Genomic DNA, 15,090 nt, shown 5'->3' with positions numbered 1-15,090 from the left:
AATCCCAGCACTTTGGGATGCCGAGGTGGGCGGGTCACGAGGTCAGGACATTGAGACTATCCTGGCTAACACGGTGAAACCCCGTCTCTACTAAAAATACAAGAAATTAGCCGGGCGTGGTGGCGGGCGCCTGTAGTCCCAGCTACTCAGGAAGCTGAGGCAGGAGAATGGCGTGAACCCGGGAGGCGGAGCTTGCAGTGAGCCGAGATTGCGCCACTGCACTCCAGCCTGGGCAACAGAGACTCTGTCTCAAAAAAACAACAACAAAAATTACAGATATCGTGACATTTCACCCCTTGAGTACTTCAGCCTGTTCTCTAAAGAACAAAAACATTGGCCGGGCGCGGTGGCTCAAGCCTGTAATCCCAGCACTTTGGGAGGCCGAGAAGGGCGGATCACGAGGTCAGGAGATCGAGACCATCCTGGCTAACACGGTGAAACCCCGTCTCTACTAAGAAATACAAAAAACTAGCCGGGCGAGGTGGCGGGCGCCTGTAGTCCCAGCTACTCGGGAGGCTGAGGCAGGAGAATGGCGGGAACCCGGGAGGCGGAGCTTGTAGTGAGCCGAGATCAGGCCACTGCACTCCAGCCTGGGCGACAGAGCGAGACTCCATCTCAAAAAAAAAAAAAAAAAAAAAAAAAAAAAAAAAAAAAAAGAACAAAAACATCAGGCCAGGCGCGGGGGCTCACGCCTGTAATCCCAGCACTTTGGGAGGCCGAGGCGGGCGGATCACAAGGTCAGGAGATCGAGACCATCCTGGCTAACACGGTGAAACCCCGTCTCTACTAAAAATACAAAAAATTAGCTGGGTGTGGTGGCGGGCTGGGTAGTAGCCTGTAATCCCAGCCACTCGGGAAGCTGAGGCAGGAGAATAGCTTGAACCCGGGAGGAGGAGGCTGCAGTGAGCTGAGATCGCGCCACCTACTGCACTCCAGCCTGGGCAACAGAGCAAGACTGTCTCAAAAAAAAAAGAATAAGAACATCGCCCACACAGTCGCAGTGCTTTTGCAGCCCCAGGGAAAACAATCCCTTGAGATCATTTGTTGGGTGAAAAAGGATACCAAATACACAATGTTAGGACTGTGCAAAAAAAGGGTGACGGGAAATACCCTGTGCAAACTTTCCATAATGAGTACTTAATTCACTGCTCTTACAACATGAAAATAAAACAAAAAATTACTATTGAAAAATAATTGGGCAGGCTGGGCACGGTGGCTCATGAATGTAATCCCAGCACTTTGGGAGGCCAAGGCAGGTGGATCACGAGGTCAGGAGATCAAGATAATTCTGGCTAACACGGTGAAACTCCGTCTCTACTAAAAACACACAAAAAATTAGCCAGGTGTGGTGGCGGGCGCCTGTGGTCCCAGCTACTCGGGAGGCTGAGGCAGGAGAATTGTTTGAACCTAGGAGGCGGAGCTTGCAGTGAACCAAGATGGCGCCACAGGACTCCAGCCTGGGGGACAGGGTGAGACTCCATCGAAAGAAAAAAGGAAAGAAAGAAAAGAAAGAAAAGAAAGGAAAGAAAGGAAAGAAAGAAAGGAAAGAAAGGAAAGAAAGGAAAGAAAGGAAGAAAGGAAGGAAGGAAGGAAGGAAGGAAGGAAGGAAGGAAAGAAAGAAAGAAAGAAAATTGGGTAACACGTGGTGGCTCACGCCTGTAATCCCAGCACTTTGCGAGGCCAAGGCAGGCGGATCACCTGAGGTCAGAAGTTCAAGACCAGCCTGGCCAAGATGATGAAACCCTGTCTCCACTAAAAATAGAAAAATTAGCTGGGCATGGTGGCGGGCGCCTGTAATCCCAGCTACTCGGGAGGCTGAGGCAGGAGAATTTCCTGAACCTGGGAGGCGGGGTTGCAGTGAGCCAAGATCACGTCACTGCACTCCAGCCTGGGCGACAGAGTGAGACTCTGGTTAAAAAAAAAAAACAAAAAAAAACCCCACAAATTAGCCCAGCGTGGTGGTGGACACCTGCAGTCCCAGCTACTCAGCAGGCTGAGGCGGGAAGATCACTTGAGTCAGGGAGGCGGAGGTTGTAGTGAGCTGAGACGGCACCACCACACTCCGGCCTGGGTTACAGAGCAAGACTCTTGTCTCAAAAAATAAAAAAGGTTTTATCATTTTTTTTAAACCACTGCTAACAATCACTAATGTTCACTAAAACACTAGGCTTCAGGAGCATTTGGAAATAATTCCTGGCCCCAGAAAGAAACATGCTGGGGAGAGACAGTGACCAAGCCCAGGAGACCACTGTGAACTTAGAAAAACTCAGAAAGCACAGCCAGTTTTCCTGTCTCGGAGACACCTCCTGCTCAGGATGCAGGAAGCGTGGGGCGGGGCAGCGCCATGGATGAGACGGTTCCGTGTGGGGCCTGCGGGGCCTGCTGGTGAGAGGAGGCGCGAGCTCCAGTTTCTCAGCTGTGGAACGCTCCGTGCGCGGGGCGCGGATACCAGCTCCGACGGGTATTTGAGAATTTACCGCACTGACTTGGACCAGACGGAAAGCAGAGAAGAGGGAGAGCTACGCCTGACTGTCCCCCACCCCCGCCGGCCCCAACATCTGCTTTTCATTTTCACTTCATGTTTGGGGACCATTCCGCCACCTCATGATAGATCAGAAGTTTCAGAAAAAAGGGCCGCTGACTTCCACAATAGGATGTGAGGCGGCTGCTGCTGCCAGTCGCGGGGACTATGAGGCGGCTGCTGCTGCCAGTCGCGGGGACTTCTACCCCTGCTGGTGACATAACCTGGTTCCTTTGTATTTGCCACCAAAAAGTCTCCAGTCTTTTTTTTTTTTTTTCGGAGACGGAGTCTGACTCTGTAGCCCAAGCTGGAGTGCAGTGGCGTGATCTCGGTTCACTCCGACATCCGCCTCCTGGGCTGAAGTGATTCTGATGCCGCAGCCTCCCAAGTAGCTGGGACTACAGGTACATTTCACCAGGCCTGGCTAATTTTTTGTGTCTCAGTAAAGACGGGGCTTCACCACGTTGCCCAGGGTGGTCTTGAACTCCTGAGCTCAGGCGATCCGCCCGCCTCGACCTCCAGTCCTCCCGGCTAGTTTCGTCTTCAAATTGCACCTTTGGCTGGGCGTGGTGGCTCGCGCCTATAATCCCAGTACTATGGGAGGCCGAGGCGGGCGGATTGCCTAAGGTCAGGAGTTTGAGAACAGCCTGGCCAACATGGCGAAACCCCTGTCTCTACTAAAAATACAAAAACTAGCCGGGCATGGTGGCATTGGCCTGTAATCCCAGCTACTCAGGAGGCTGAGGCAGAAGAATCGCTTGAACCCGGAGGCGGAGGCTGCAGTGAGCCGAGATCACACCACGGCACTCAAGCTCTGGGCAACAGAGCAAGACTCCGTTTTGGGGCAAATAAAATAAATAAATAAATAAATTGCAACTTCAGTCTGTTCAGTTACAGAAGTGGAAAGAAGCCAAAGGAGCCTCACCCCCGTTTCTAGAGCTGCGCTGCGCGGCACAGGAACCAGTGACCACAGGTGTCTGTTCAAGTTCAAACTGACGACAATCAGCTTCAATTCAGAATCTGGTCCTTGTTACATTCTCCACATTTCAAGTACTCAGAAGCTGTATGTGGCCAGTGGCTGCTGCACTGGACAGCCCAGAAGAGACCATTCCATTCCTGCAGACAAGACTAGTCGAGGCACCCTGCTATTCTAGACGGAAAAGCACTCAATTTCTTTTTTTTTTTTTTGAGACGGAGTCTCGCTGTGTCTCCCAGGCTGGAGTGCAGTGGCGTGATCTCGGCTCACTGCAAGCTCCGCCTCCCGGGTTCATGCCATTCTCCCGCCTCAGCCTCCCAAGTAGCTGGGACTACAGGCGCCCGCCACCGTGCCCGGCTAATTTTTTGTATTTTTAGTAGAGACGGGGTTTCACCATGTTAGCCAGGATAGTCTCGATCTCCTGACCTCGTGATCCACCCGCCTCGGCCTCCCAAAGTGCTGGGATTGGCCGGGCGCGGTGGCTCAAGCCTGTAATCCCAGCACTTTGGGAGGCCGAGACGGGCGGATCATGAGGTCAGGAGATCGAGACCATCCTGGCTAACATGGTGAAACCCTGTCTCTACTAAAAAATACAAAAAACTAGCCGGGCGAAGTGGCGGGCGCCTGTAGTCCCAGCTACTTGGGAGGCTGAGACAGGAGAATGGCGTGTACCCGGGAGGCGGAGCTTGCAGTGAGCTGAGATCCGGCCACTGCACTCCAGCCTGGGCGACAGAGCATGACTCCGTCTCAAAAAAAAAAAAAAAAAAAAAAAAACAAAGTGCTGGGATTACAGGCTTGAGCCACCGCGCCCGGCCAGCACTCAATTTCAAAAACCGTCAAATGCAAAGACTTCTAGTGGAGATTTCCCTAAAAACCTATTTCACACAGTTTACAGTTTATTTTACAGTTTATCATTTCTTTGTTTTTTTTTTTTGAGATGGAGTCTCGCTCTCATCACGCAGGCTGGAGTGCAGTGGCATGATCTCAGCTCACTGTAACCTCCGGCTCCCGGGTTCAAGTGATTCTCCTGCCTCAGCCTCCCCAGTAGCTGGGATTACAGGCGCACCACCACACCTGGCTAATTTTTTTGTATTTTTAGTAGAGACAGGGTTTCACCATGTTGACCAGGCTGGTCTTGAACTCCTGACCTCAAATGATCCACTTGCCTTGTCCTCCCAAGTGCTGGGATCAGCAGGCGTGAGCCACTGGGCCCGGCCTATCATTTGCATTTCAAACGGCATGGGTATAAAATGGCCTAGTAATTACAGTGCACAGCCACAGTCATCCCCGTGGAAGAGAATCACATGTGTCTCTTTCTTTTTTTTTTTTTGAGACGGAGTCTCGCTCTGTTGCCCGGGCTGGAGTGCAGTGGCCGGATCTCAGCTCACTGCAAGCTCCGCCTCCCGGGTACACGCCATTCTCCTGCCTCAGCCTCCCGAGTAGCTGGGACTACAGGCGCCCGCCGCCTCGCCCGGCTAGTTTTTTGTATTTTTTAGTAGAGATGGGGTTTCACCGTGTTAGCCAAGATGGTCTCGATCTCCTGACCTCGTGATCCGCCCGTCTCGGCCTCCCAAAGCACTGGGATTACAGGCTTGAGCCACCGCGCCCGGCCTCTTTTTTTTTTTTTTTTTTTTTGAGAAGGAGTCTCGCTCTGTTGGAGTGAACCTGGAGTGCTCCGCCTTCCAGGTTCACGCCATTCTCCTGCCTCAGCCTCCTGAGTAGCTGGGACTACAGACGCCGCCACCACGCCTGGCCACATGTGTCTCTTATAAAAATACCTAGATTTTTAGTCTCTTCTCGAAACGACCTGGACACCCTCAGCTCCTGGAAGTTCCCCTGCTCACCTGAATGTCACAGGGGAGATCTTCCCCATGAGGGCGTAGGCCGTGACGCTCTGAAGGTGGAACAGGACTCCATCTGTCAGAAGCAGCAACACCACGTCCTGGTTGTAGCTGAAGCTCTTCCCGCTCCTCCCGATCACTGGGACGTCCTATGTGGCAAAAACAAAACGATATTCTATTGGTTTGCATTTTCCATTTACTAATCATGCACCAAAAACGCCCAGCGCCACTCCTGCCCAGACACTGGGTAAAGCTGCTGACACTGAGGACAGCTATGAAAATGCCTCTAGGGCGGAAAGCTGAACTGTGCACTCATCCATTTTCTGTTTTTTTTTCCCATTATTTTTTGCACTAATTAGTTTTCACCATGTTGATGCAAACAGACAACAAGCACATGAAAGCAGCTGAACATCACCATCAGCAGGAAAATGCAACAGAAACCCCAAGGAAGGGCCGGGCATGGCCAGTCTGGCCAACACAGTGAAACCCCGTCTCTACTAAAAATCTAAAGATTAGCCAGGCGTGGTGGTGTGCTCCTGTAATCCCAGCTACTGAGGAGGGAGGCAGGACAATCACTTAAACCCGGGAGGCGGAGGCTGCAGTGAGATGAGATTGCACCACTGCACCCCAGCCTGGGCAACAGAGTGAGATTCCATCTCCAAAAAAAAAAAAAAAAAAAAATTAAACACAGAATTATTATATAATCCAGCAGTTCCACTGCTGGGTACACACCCACAAGAACTGATGGCCCCGGCCGGCAACCACAACTTCCTCGCAGGGAGAACGGCCAAGTCAGCCAGCCTTGACAGCTAACGGATTAAAATCCAGAAAACGACAATAAGATAAGAACTTGCAACTGCACCTCGCACAGAGAACCCTCTGTGTGGGGGACTCTAGGGAAGTCTACAAATTGCATTTAGAAAGTCCATGAACTCAACTGGGAAAAAACTGCATCTTTATCTTTACTAACCTTTACTTGAAACTCAGCATTTCATTCAATTATGAATGTTGGGAATAAACTATAATACTACAGATAGGCCAGGCGCAGTGGCTCACGCCTGTGATGCCAGCACTTTGGGAGGCCGAGTCAGGTGAATCACCTGAGGTCAGGAGTTTGAGACCAGCCTGACCAACATGGTGAAACACCATCTCTACTAAAAATACAAAAATTAGCCGGGTGTGGTGGTGCATGCCTATAATCCCAGCTACTCAGGAGTCTGAGACAGGAGAATCGCTTGAACCCGGGAGGCGGCGGTTTGCAGTGAGCTGAGATTGCGCCACTGCACTCCAGCCTGGGTAATAAAGAGTGAAACTCAGTCTCAAAAACAAAAACAAAAAACAAAAAACAAAACTGCAGATACTTTCATATCCTGTTAGCAGTTGTTGCTGATACCCTGAAATACTGTTTACCCTCATCACTACATCAAACTACCATAGATACTAGGCTTACTGCTAGATCTGGTTATTTAATGAGTTAATAAAGAGGTACCTATTATTAAAAATGATACTAAAACACAGAATTGAAAGCAGGGTCTCTAAGGGATATTTGCATCCCCACATTCACTACAGAATTATTTGCAACAGCCAAAGGCAGAAAGAACCCACAATGGATGGATGAATAAACAGAATGTGGTCTTACCCACACAATGGAGTACTATTCAACCTTAAAAAAGAAAAAAGGGGCCGGACGCAGTGGCTCACGCCTGTAATCCCAGTACTTTGAGAGGCCGATGTGGGCAGACCACAAGGTCAGGAGATCGAGACCATCCTGGCTAACACGGTGAAACCCCATCTCTACTAAAAACACAAAAAGTTAGCCAGGTGTGGTGGCGGGTGCCTGTAGTCCCAGCTACTCAGGAGGCTGAGGCAGGAGAATGGTGTGAACTCGGGAGGAGGAGCTTGCAGTGAGCCAAGATTGTGCCACTGCACTCCAGCCTGGGTGGGGCGACACAGCGAGACACTGTCTCATTAAAAAAAAAAAAAAAAAAAAGGAAAAAAGGCTGAGTGCAGTGGCTCACGCCTGTCATCCCAGGTGGGAGCCACCTTTGAGAAGCCGAGGTTTGAGCCCAGGAGTCTGAGACCAGCCTGGGCAATACAGTAGGACCCTGTTAATACAAAAAATAAAAAACTGGCTGCACACGGTGACTCACACCTGTAATCCCAGCGCTTTGTGAGGCCGAGGTGGGCAGATAACTCGAGGTCAGGAGTTCAAGACCAGCCTGCAGTAAGCACAGATTGTGCCACTGCAACATGGGCAACATGGTGAAACCCCGTCTCTACTAAAAATACAAAAATTAGCCAGAGTGGTGGCGCACACCTGTAATCCCAACTACTCTGGAGGCTGAGGCAGAAGAATCACTTGAATCCGGGAGGTGGAGGCTGTAGTGAGCCAAGATCGCCCCACTGCACTCCAGCCTGGGTGACAGGGCAAGACTCCATTTCAAAAAATAAAAATAGGCCGGGCGCGGTGGCTCAAGCCTGTAATCCCAGCACTTTGGGAGGCCGAGACGGGCGGATCACAAGGTCAGGAGATCGAGACCAGTCTGGCTAATACGGTGAAACCCCGTCTCTACTAAAAAAATACAAAAAACTAGCCGGGTGAGGTGGCGGGCGCCTGTAGTCCCAGCTACTCGGGAGGCTGAGGCAGGAGAATGGCGTAGACCCGGGAGGCGGAGCTTGCAGTGAGCTGAGATGCGGCCACTGCACTCCAGCCTGGGCGACAGAGTGAGACTCTGTCTCAAAAAAAAAAATAAATAAAATAAATAAATAAATAAATAAACCAGGTGTGGCACATGCCTGCCATCCCAGCTGTTTGGGAAGCTGAGGCAGGAGAATCGCTTGAGCCTGGGAGGCCATGGCTGCAGTGAGCTATGAGGCTGCAGTGCTTTGCAGCCTGGGTGACACAGCAAGACCCAGTCTCAAAAAATACGAAGGGAAGAAACTGATTCATGCAACAACACATGTAAACCTCAAAACACCAAAACACCATGCTACGTGAGATAAGCCAGACACAGAAGGACAGATGTGATATGATTCCACTTGTATGACGTCTTTAGGGTCACCAAATTCAGAGACAGAAAGTGGAATGAGGGTGCCAGGGTTGGGGGATGAGAATGGAGAGTACTGAATGAGGGCAAAGGTTCAGTTTTGCAAAACGAAGAGTTCTGGAGATGGGTGATGGTGATGGCCACTCAGCTTTACACTTAAAAATAGTTAACATGGGATGGGCACGGTGGCTCACGCCTGTAATCCCAGAACTTTGGGAGGCTGAGGCGGGTGGATCACGAGGTCAGATCATCGAGACCATCCTGGCTAACACCATGAAACCCCATCTGTACTAAAAATACAAAAAAATTAGCCGGGTGTTGGGGCGGGCACCTGTAGTCCCAGCTACTCAGGAGGCTGAGGCAGGAGAATGGTGTGAACCTGGGAGGCGGAGCTCACAGTGAGCCGAGATGGTGCCACTGCACTCCAGCCTGGACGACAGAGCGAGACTCTGTCTAAAAAAAAAAAAAAAAAACTATTTAGGCCAGATGCAGTGGCTCACGCCTGTCCAGCACTTTGGGAGGCCGAGGCGGGTGGATTATTTAAGATCAAGTATTGGAGACCAGCCTGGTCAACACGGTGAAACTCCCTCTTTACTAAATATACAAAAATTAGCCAGGCGTTGTGGTGCGCACCTGTAATCCTAGCTACTCGGGAGGCTGAGGCAGGAGAATCGCTTGAACCTGGAGGCGGAGGTTGCAGTGAACCCAGATTGTGCCACTGCACTCCAGCCTGGGCAACGAGAGACTTCATCTCAAAAAAAAAAAAAAAAAATTGCCTGGGCGTGGTGGCATGCAACTGTAGTCCCAGCTACTTGGGAGGCTGAGGCAGGAGAATGGCGTGAACCCAGGAGGCAGACTTTGCAGTGAGCAGAGATCACGCCATTGCACTCCAGCCTGGGATATAGAGCGAGACTCCTTCTCGAAAAAAAAAAAAAAGTTTTTGTGATTAAAAAAAGAAATTAAGCTAGCCTAAAAGCCCCCTCAAGTTGAATGATGAAGAATCAAAACAAAACAAACAATAAACAAAATAAAAGTCTTCACACAAAAATCTGAGCTGCAAACCCCAAGTGGCTCCCAGAGCACCTCAGCTAAGCAGGGCGGCGGCGGAGCTGGGCACGACCAGCCAGCACACGGCCTGGAAAGGGAAGTCATTCTGCCCCTGAATCACCAGATAAGGCAGCCGGGCGAGTAAGGACGGGACACCTGTGTCTGAAACCCACCGTGAAGAAGACCCGGGCCGGGATGAGCATGGCCACCGCGGCGGCACTGGTGTAGAACTGCAGCTCCGGGGCCCTGTGGGCAACAGAACACGCTGGGCCCCCGCCATGTCGGGAGAGGCCGGGTCCACAAGCAGCTCCTCACAGCAAGAACATCCAGGCACCCCAGCCCACGAGACGTTCGTTCTCTCTAGGCAGGACAAGGGCCGCTGCAGCTTCCCAGAAATGAAAACGCAAACGCACGCCAGGCTGGCTGAGGGGCTCAAGGGAGCGGCTGAGAAGCAGGCGGGTCCCTCCCGACCTTAGACAAGGTACTTGTAAAGACCACCCAAGCCAGACAGGAAGGGAGTCAGGTCTGTGGGGTGCTCTGACTCTTAAAGTGGGCAGGAAGTCCTCTTCGTCTTATGACCTGGAGATTTCACTGACGAGTAATACTTACGAGAACCTGTATTTGTCCCCGCTGAGAAGCTTTTTCGAAAAAACATTTTGCAAACTAGAATAAAGAAAAGAGGTGATGCATCAATACTAGCCCTCAGCACGGAACATCAGGGGACTAGGTGTCTGCGCTCACACGCAGCGACGGCGACAATGACCAGACCTCAGTGGTGCCACCATCACGCCCGGTTAATTTTTGTATTTTTAGTACAGATGGGGTTTCTTTTTTTTTTTTTTTTTTTTTTTTTTTGAGACGGAGTCTCGCTCTGTCGCCCAGGCTGGAGTGCAGTGGCCGGATCTCAGCTCACTGCAAGCTCCGCCTCCCGGGTTCACGCCATTCTCCTGCCTCAGCCTCCCGAGTAGCTGGGACTACAGGCGCCCGCCACCTCGCCCGGCTAGTTTTTTGTATTTCTTAATAGAGACGGGGTTTCACCGTGTTAGCCAGGATGGTTTCGATCTCCTGACCTCGTGATCCGCCCGTCTCGGCCTCCCAAAGTGCTGGGATTACAGGCTTGAGCCACCGCGCCCGGCCTCAGATGGGGTTTCAGTATGTTGGCCAGGCTGGTCTCCAACTCCAGCTTGGTGGACCTCAAGTGATCCACCGACTCCAGCCTCTCAAAGTGCTGGGATTACAGGTGTGAGCCACCACGCCCAACAGATTTTGTTTTTTGAGACAGAGTCTTGCTCTGTTACCCAGGGTGGAGTGGGGTGGCGAGATCTCGGCTCACTACAAGCTCCGCCTCCCGGGTTCATGCCATTCTCCTGCCTCAGCCTCCCGAGTAGCTGGGACTACAGGTGCCCGCCACCACATCCAGCTAATATTTTGTATTTTTAGTAGAGATGGGGTTTCACCGTGTTAGCCAGGGTGGTCTTGATCTCCTGACCTTGTGATCTGCCCACCTCAGCCTCCCAAACTGCTGGGATTACAGGCGTGAGCCACCGCGCCCAACAGATTTTTATTTTTACTTCTGTATTATTCAAAATCTCACCATGAACCTGTTTTGCTTATTAGTAATAATGATAAACTCTTAGACACCGGTGGTGGTGTCTTTTCCTTTCCTTCCTCAAAAGCAGGAAAAGCCTAGAAGCCAGTCATTCTCAAAGGGCAAGTTTTGCCAGGGCTGGAGTGTGGCCATTAACAGCACAGCAGGGATGTGGACGCCCAATTCTGGGTGAATCTGAACAGGCCCCAAAGTGCAGCGTCCACCGCTCTTCTCTACTGAGTGACAAAGACATGAATAACAGGGCCCTTTCCTCTTGGACCCCGCCACATGCCGTCCTCACTGTGGGAATTGGCCTCTCATCCTTTCTGCCATCGTGACACCAGGACACCGACGGCCACCAAGGAAGCAGAGGATCCACCCGGCCTGGAGGTGGCGCAGCTCCCGAACAGGTAGAACCTGCCGCTGGGGGACTGTCCCTGCTCTGGCAGCCGCGTGAAGACGCCCTGAGCGAGATGCACCGCTGAACGTATGCCGTGCATTTCAGCATTTATCAACTAACCGTGTCTCCATGGTTAGTATTTTAAGTATCAAGACTGTCCATCCTGAAATTTTGGCTTGTTTTTGAGAAAGTTACCTTACGAGGATAACTGCTGTTTTGCTCTTTTTTTTCCCTTTTTTGAGATGGAGTCTCGCTCTGTCGCCCAGGCTGGAGTGCAGTGGCGCGATCTCGGCTCACTGCAAGCTCCGCCTCCTGGGTTCACACCATTCTCCTGCCTCAGCCTCCCGAGTAGCTGGGACTACAGGCACCCGCCACCACATCCAGCTAATTTTTTGCCTTTTTTAGTAGAGACGGGGTTTCGCTGTGTTCGCTAGGATGGTCTTGATCTCCTGACCTCATGATCCGCCCACCTCGGCCTCCCAAAGTGCTGGGATTACAGGCGTGAGCCACCGCGCCCGGCCTGTTTTGCTCTTTAGGAAAGCGCAGCATAGGATGCACCTGCTTTGGCTCACGGGAAGAATTCTCAGCTCATCTGAGAATCCGCACACCCAGATGCAGGCAAGGGAGCACCGGGTCTTGTCCCCCTCACACCCACCTTCTCTGTGACTCACCAGTCCATGATGTTGGTGGACAGCGCGGCCGAGAACCCCAGGACGTTGAAGCTGATCTCAGTGGCCGTGCACAGTGCCAGCCCGCCCATGACTGGGATGAGGGAGAGGTTGACCAGCAGCCCTGGCAAGAGGACAGCCCCTGTGAGTGGCTGACCCGCCGGGTGGAAGCTCCCTCCCGAGGCCCAGGCTGTTTCCGTTCCCTCTTATAAAAGGAACGGACGCTTCCTTCGATTCAAAAACAATACTTGTCAGTTCCTTCACATTGTAAGATAAAGCAAATCAAAGTCCACGTCTGCGAACAAGTCCCGTCCCCACGGCAAAGGTGGCGCCTTTCACTCTGCATGAGATGCGTCTCCCAGAGGCTGAGCCCCAGCCACGGGCGGGCGAGCCCCAGAAACCTTCCTAGTTCTGTGGATGCTCAGAATGTTCTGTGAATGTGAAACGGTGAGTGTGAACATGGTCCCCCGGGAACTGCAGAGAAAGAGACTCTGGGGGCCAGGAGGGGCGCGCCCACATTGAGTTGCTGCTTTTCTGTTCCTTTTGAAACATAACAAAACACTTTTACGTGAAGGAATTTTTAAAAAATCTGCAGAACATGGCTCACACCTGTAATCCTAGCACTTTGGGAAGCCGAGGCAGGAGGATCACTTGAGCCCAGGGCTGAGCAACAAGGACACCCCACCTCTACAAACAATATAAAAATTAGCTGGGTGTGGTGGCACACGCCTGTGGTCCCAGCTACTGGGGAGGCTGTGGTGGGAGGATCACCTGCGCTGGGGAGGCCGAGGCTGCAGTGAGCTGTGATCACGCCACCGCACTCCAGCCTGGGCGACAGAGTGAGACCTTGTCTCAAAAGAAGAAAAAGAAACCTGAGTCAAGTTAATGTGGGAAACCCGCAGATGTGGCCTGGCCGAGACCCTGGCGTAGCAGAGGGACCCGCGTCCGTGTTGGCAGGCTCCAGCCACTGGGGCATCCTCTCATTTGCCATCACCTGGTCTCGTCCTCTGCTGGAAACCGGTTGAATCCCAGACAACATTTATGAAATGTGTAGAGAACACTGGAGACTGAACGCCGTTTCACCCTTCCGGGAGGACGTGCTGCTGCTGGTGACATGCCGCTGGGGCGTCAGACACCTTTATCCAGCACCAGATTCCCATCCCAGCTGAAGGTCTGGAGTCTGGGGGTCCCCAAGGTGGCGCGCCCGTTCCAGCTTGTGCCCCTTCAGCCCCAGGAGACTGCTCTGCTCAGAAACCATTAGCAAATGCACTGGGGAGGGTGGTGCCTTAAGACAGGGTCACTTCTCTGGGCTGCCCGAGGCTCCGGAAGCTGAGTGCCTCAGGCCCTGGCACCTCCGTCACTCTCCAACGCCTCCCCTACAGACTTCTTTTTGCTAAATGGCATCAAGATTTTCTCACTGTTGTCAGCAAGAGAGTTGGTTTTCTAATATCTCATCTACCATGGCTGGAGGTCAAATCGACGTTTTAAACTTGCTGGAAATAAACAGCTCCTTTCTGCACGGTTTGATGGGCAACAAGGTTGCTCTGTGTCATTTTGTTCATGATTTTCAGGATTGCTTTTTAAAGTCGGACTCAGCGGCTGACGCCTATAATCCCAGCACTTTAGGAGGCCGAGGCAGGAGGATCACGTGAGGCAAGGAGTTCAAGACCAGCTTGGGCAACATAGCGAGACCCCATCTCTATAAAAAACACACATATGAGGCCGGGGGTGCTCAGACATGCGCTGAGGGTTGGCCCTGCTGTTCTTGGCTTCTCAGTTCTTCGGGAGCTGGAAATGAACTCGGACGTCAGGGCTCAGCTCAGGGAGCTGATCACCACGGCAGCGAGGGAAACGGAGGTCGCTGGTGGTCAGAAAGTTACCACAGGCCAGGCGCAGCAGCTGATGCCTGGAACTCCAGCACTGTGGGAGATCAGATCACGAGGGCAGGAGTTCGAGACCAGCGTGGCCAACACGGTGAAACCCCATCTCTATTAAATATGCAAAAATTAGCTGGGTGTGGTGGCAGTCTCCTGAATCCCAGCTACACGGGAGGCTGAAGCAGGAGAATCGCTTGGACCCAGGAGGCGGAGGGTGCAGTGAGCCGAGATCGCGCCACTGCACTCCAGCCTGGACGACAGAGGAAGCCTCCATCTCAAAAAAAGAAAAAAAAAAAAAAAGGGCCGGGCACAGTGGCTAACACCTGTAATCCCAGCACTTTGGGAGGCCGAGGTGGGTGGATCACGAGGTCAGGAGATGGAGACCATCCTGGCTAACACAGTGAAACCCCATCTCTACTAAAAATACAAAAAATTAGCCAGGCGTGGTGGCGGCGCCTGTAGTCCTAGCTACTCAGGAAGCTGAGGCAGGAGAATGGCGAGAACCTGGGAGGCAGAGCTTGCAGTGAGCCGAGATCGTGCCACTACACTCCAGCCTGGGCGACAGAGCGAGACTCCGTCTCAAAAAAAAAAAGAAAAAAAAAAGAAAAAAAGGAAGTTATAGTTTTTGTTCCTGTTCTGCCACTGAAATCATTCCAGAAAATCCAAGTCTGGCTAGTACATGAATTGAAGAAAAAGTTCACTGGGAAGTATGCTGTCTATTGCTTAGAGGAGAATTCTGTCTAAACCAACTCAAAAAAGGTGTACAAAAAATAAGCAAAGGTGTCCCAGGATCCACGGTCTGACAGTCGCGTACGTCACAATCCTTGAGGACTTGGTCTTCCCAGGTGAAATTGTGGACAAGAGAATCCTCATGAAAATGACAGCAGCAGCTCACAAGGGTTCATTTGGACAAAGCCCAGCAGAACAATGTGAAATGCAAGGTCGGAACTTTTTCTGGTGTCGAGAAGAAGCTCACAGGCAAGGCTGTTAATTCTGAATCCCCAGAGTTTCAAGTTTCAATTGTAAGAAAAATGACTAACGTACATTCACAGTTTAAAACACACACACACACACACACACACACACACACACACACACACACACACAAAATACAGAACTTAGCCG

The 15,090-nt window shown here is 51.7% G+C and overlaps 1 protein-coding gene and 1 long non-coding RNA gene across 17 annotated transcripts in view; one reads left to right on the top strand and one right to left on the bottom strand.

Annotated features, from left to right (window-relative positions):
- The window catches only part of SLC35E2 (solute carrier family 35 member E2), a 42,834-nt gene that overhangs the window by 5,690 nt on the left and 22,054 nt on the right, over positions 1–15,090 (bottom strand). For 14 of the 16 annotated variants that reach the window (XR_013409707.1, XR_013409708.1, XR_013409706.1 and 11 more), the window contains 4 exons: positions 12,092–12,212; positions 10,042–10,095; positions 9,606–9,678; positions 5,342–5,487 (listed from right to left, as the gene is read on the bottom strand). Coding sequence is in view for 9 of the 16 variants with exons in the window: in XM_015133065.3 (XP_014988551.2) it covers positions 5,342–5,487; positions 9,606–9,678; positions 10,042–10,095; positions 12,092–12,212 (394 nt within the window). In the remaining 7 variants the exon portion in view is untranslated. The remainder of the gene's footprint in view (positions 1–5,341; positions 5,488–9,605; positions 9,679–10,041; positions 10,096–12,091; positions 12,213–15,090) is intronic. The other 2 variants (XM_077979863.1, XM_077979899.1) reach the window with 2 other exon arrangements.
- On the top strand, positions 2,547–2,869 carry LOC144337161 (uncharacterized). The gene is made up of 2 exons (XR_013409859.1): positions 2,547–2,661; positions 2,695–2,869. It is a non-coding gene; the product is annotated as an uncharacterized LOC144337161 (long non-coding RNA).

The sequence above is a fragment of the Macaca mulatta genome, chromosome 1, assembly GCF_049350105.2.
Source record: "Macaca mulatta isolate MMU2019108-1 chromosome 1, T2T-MMU8v2.0, whole genome shotgun sequence".
In the NCBI taxonomy this organism is placed as follows: domain Eukaryota; kingdom Metazoa; phylum Chordata; class Mammalia; order Primates; family Cercopithecidae; genus Macaca; species Macaca mulatta.
The sequence above is the reverse complement of the archived record's forward strand: the minus strand, read 5'-3'. Positions and strand labels throughout refer to the sequence as shown.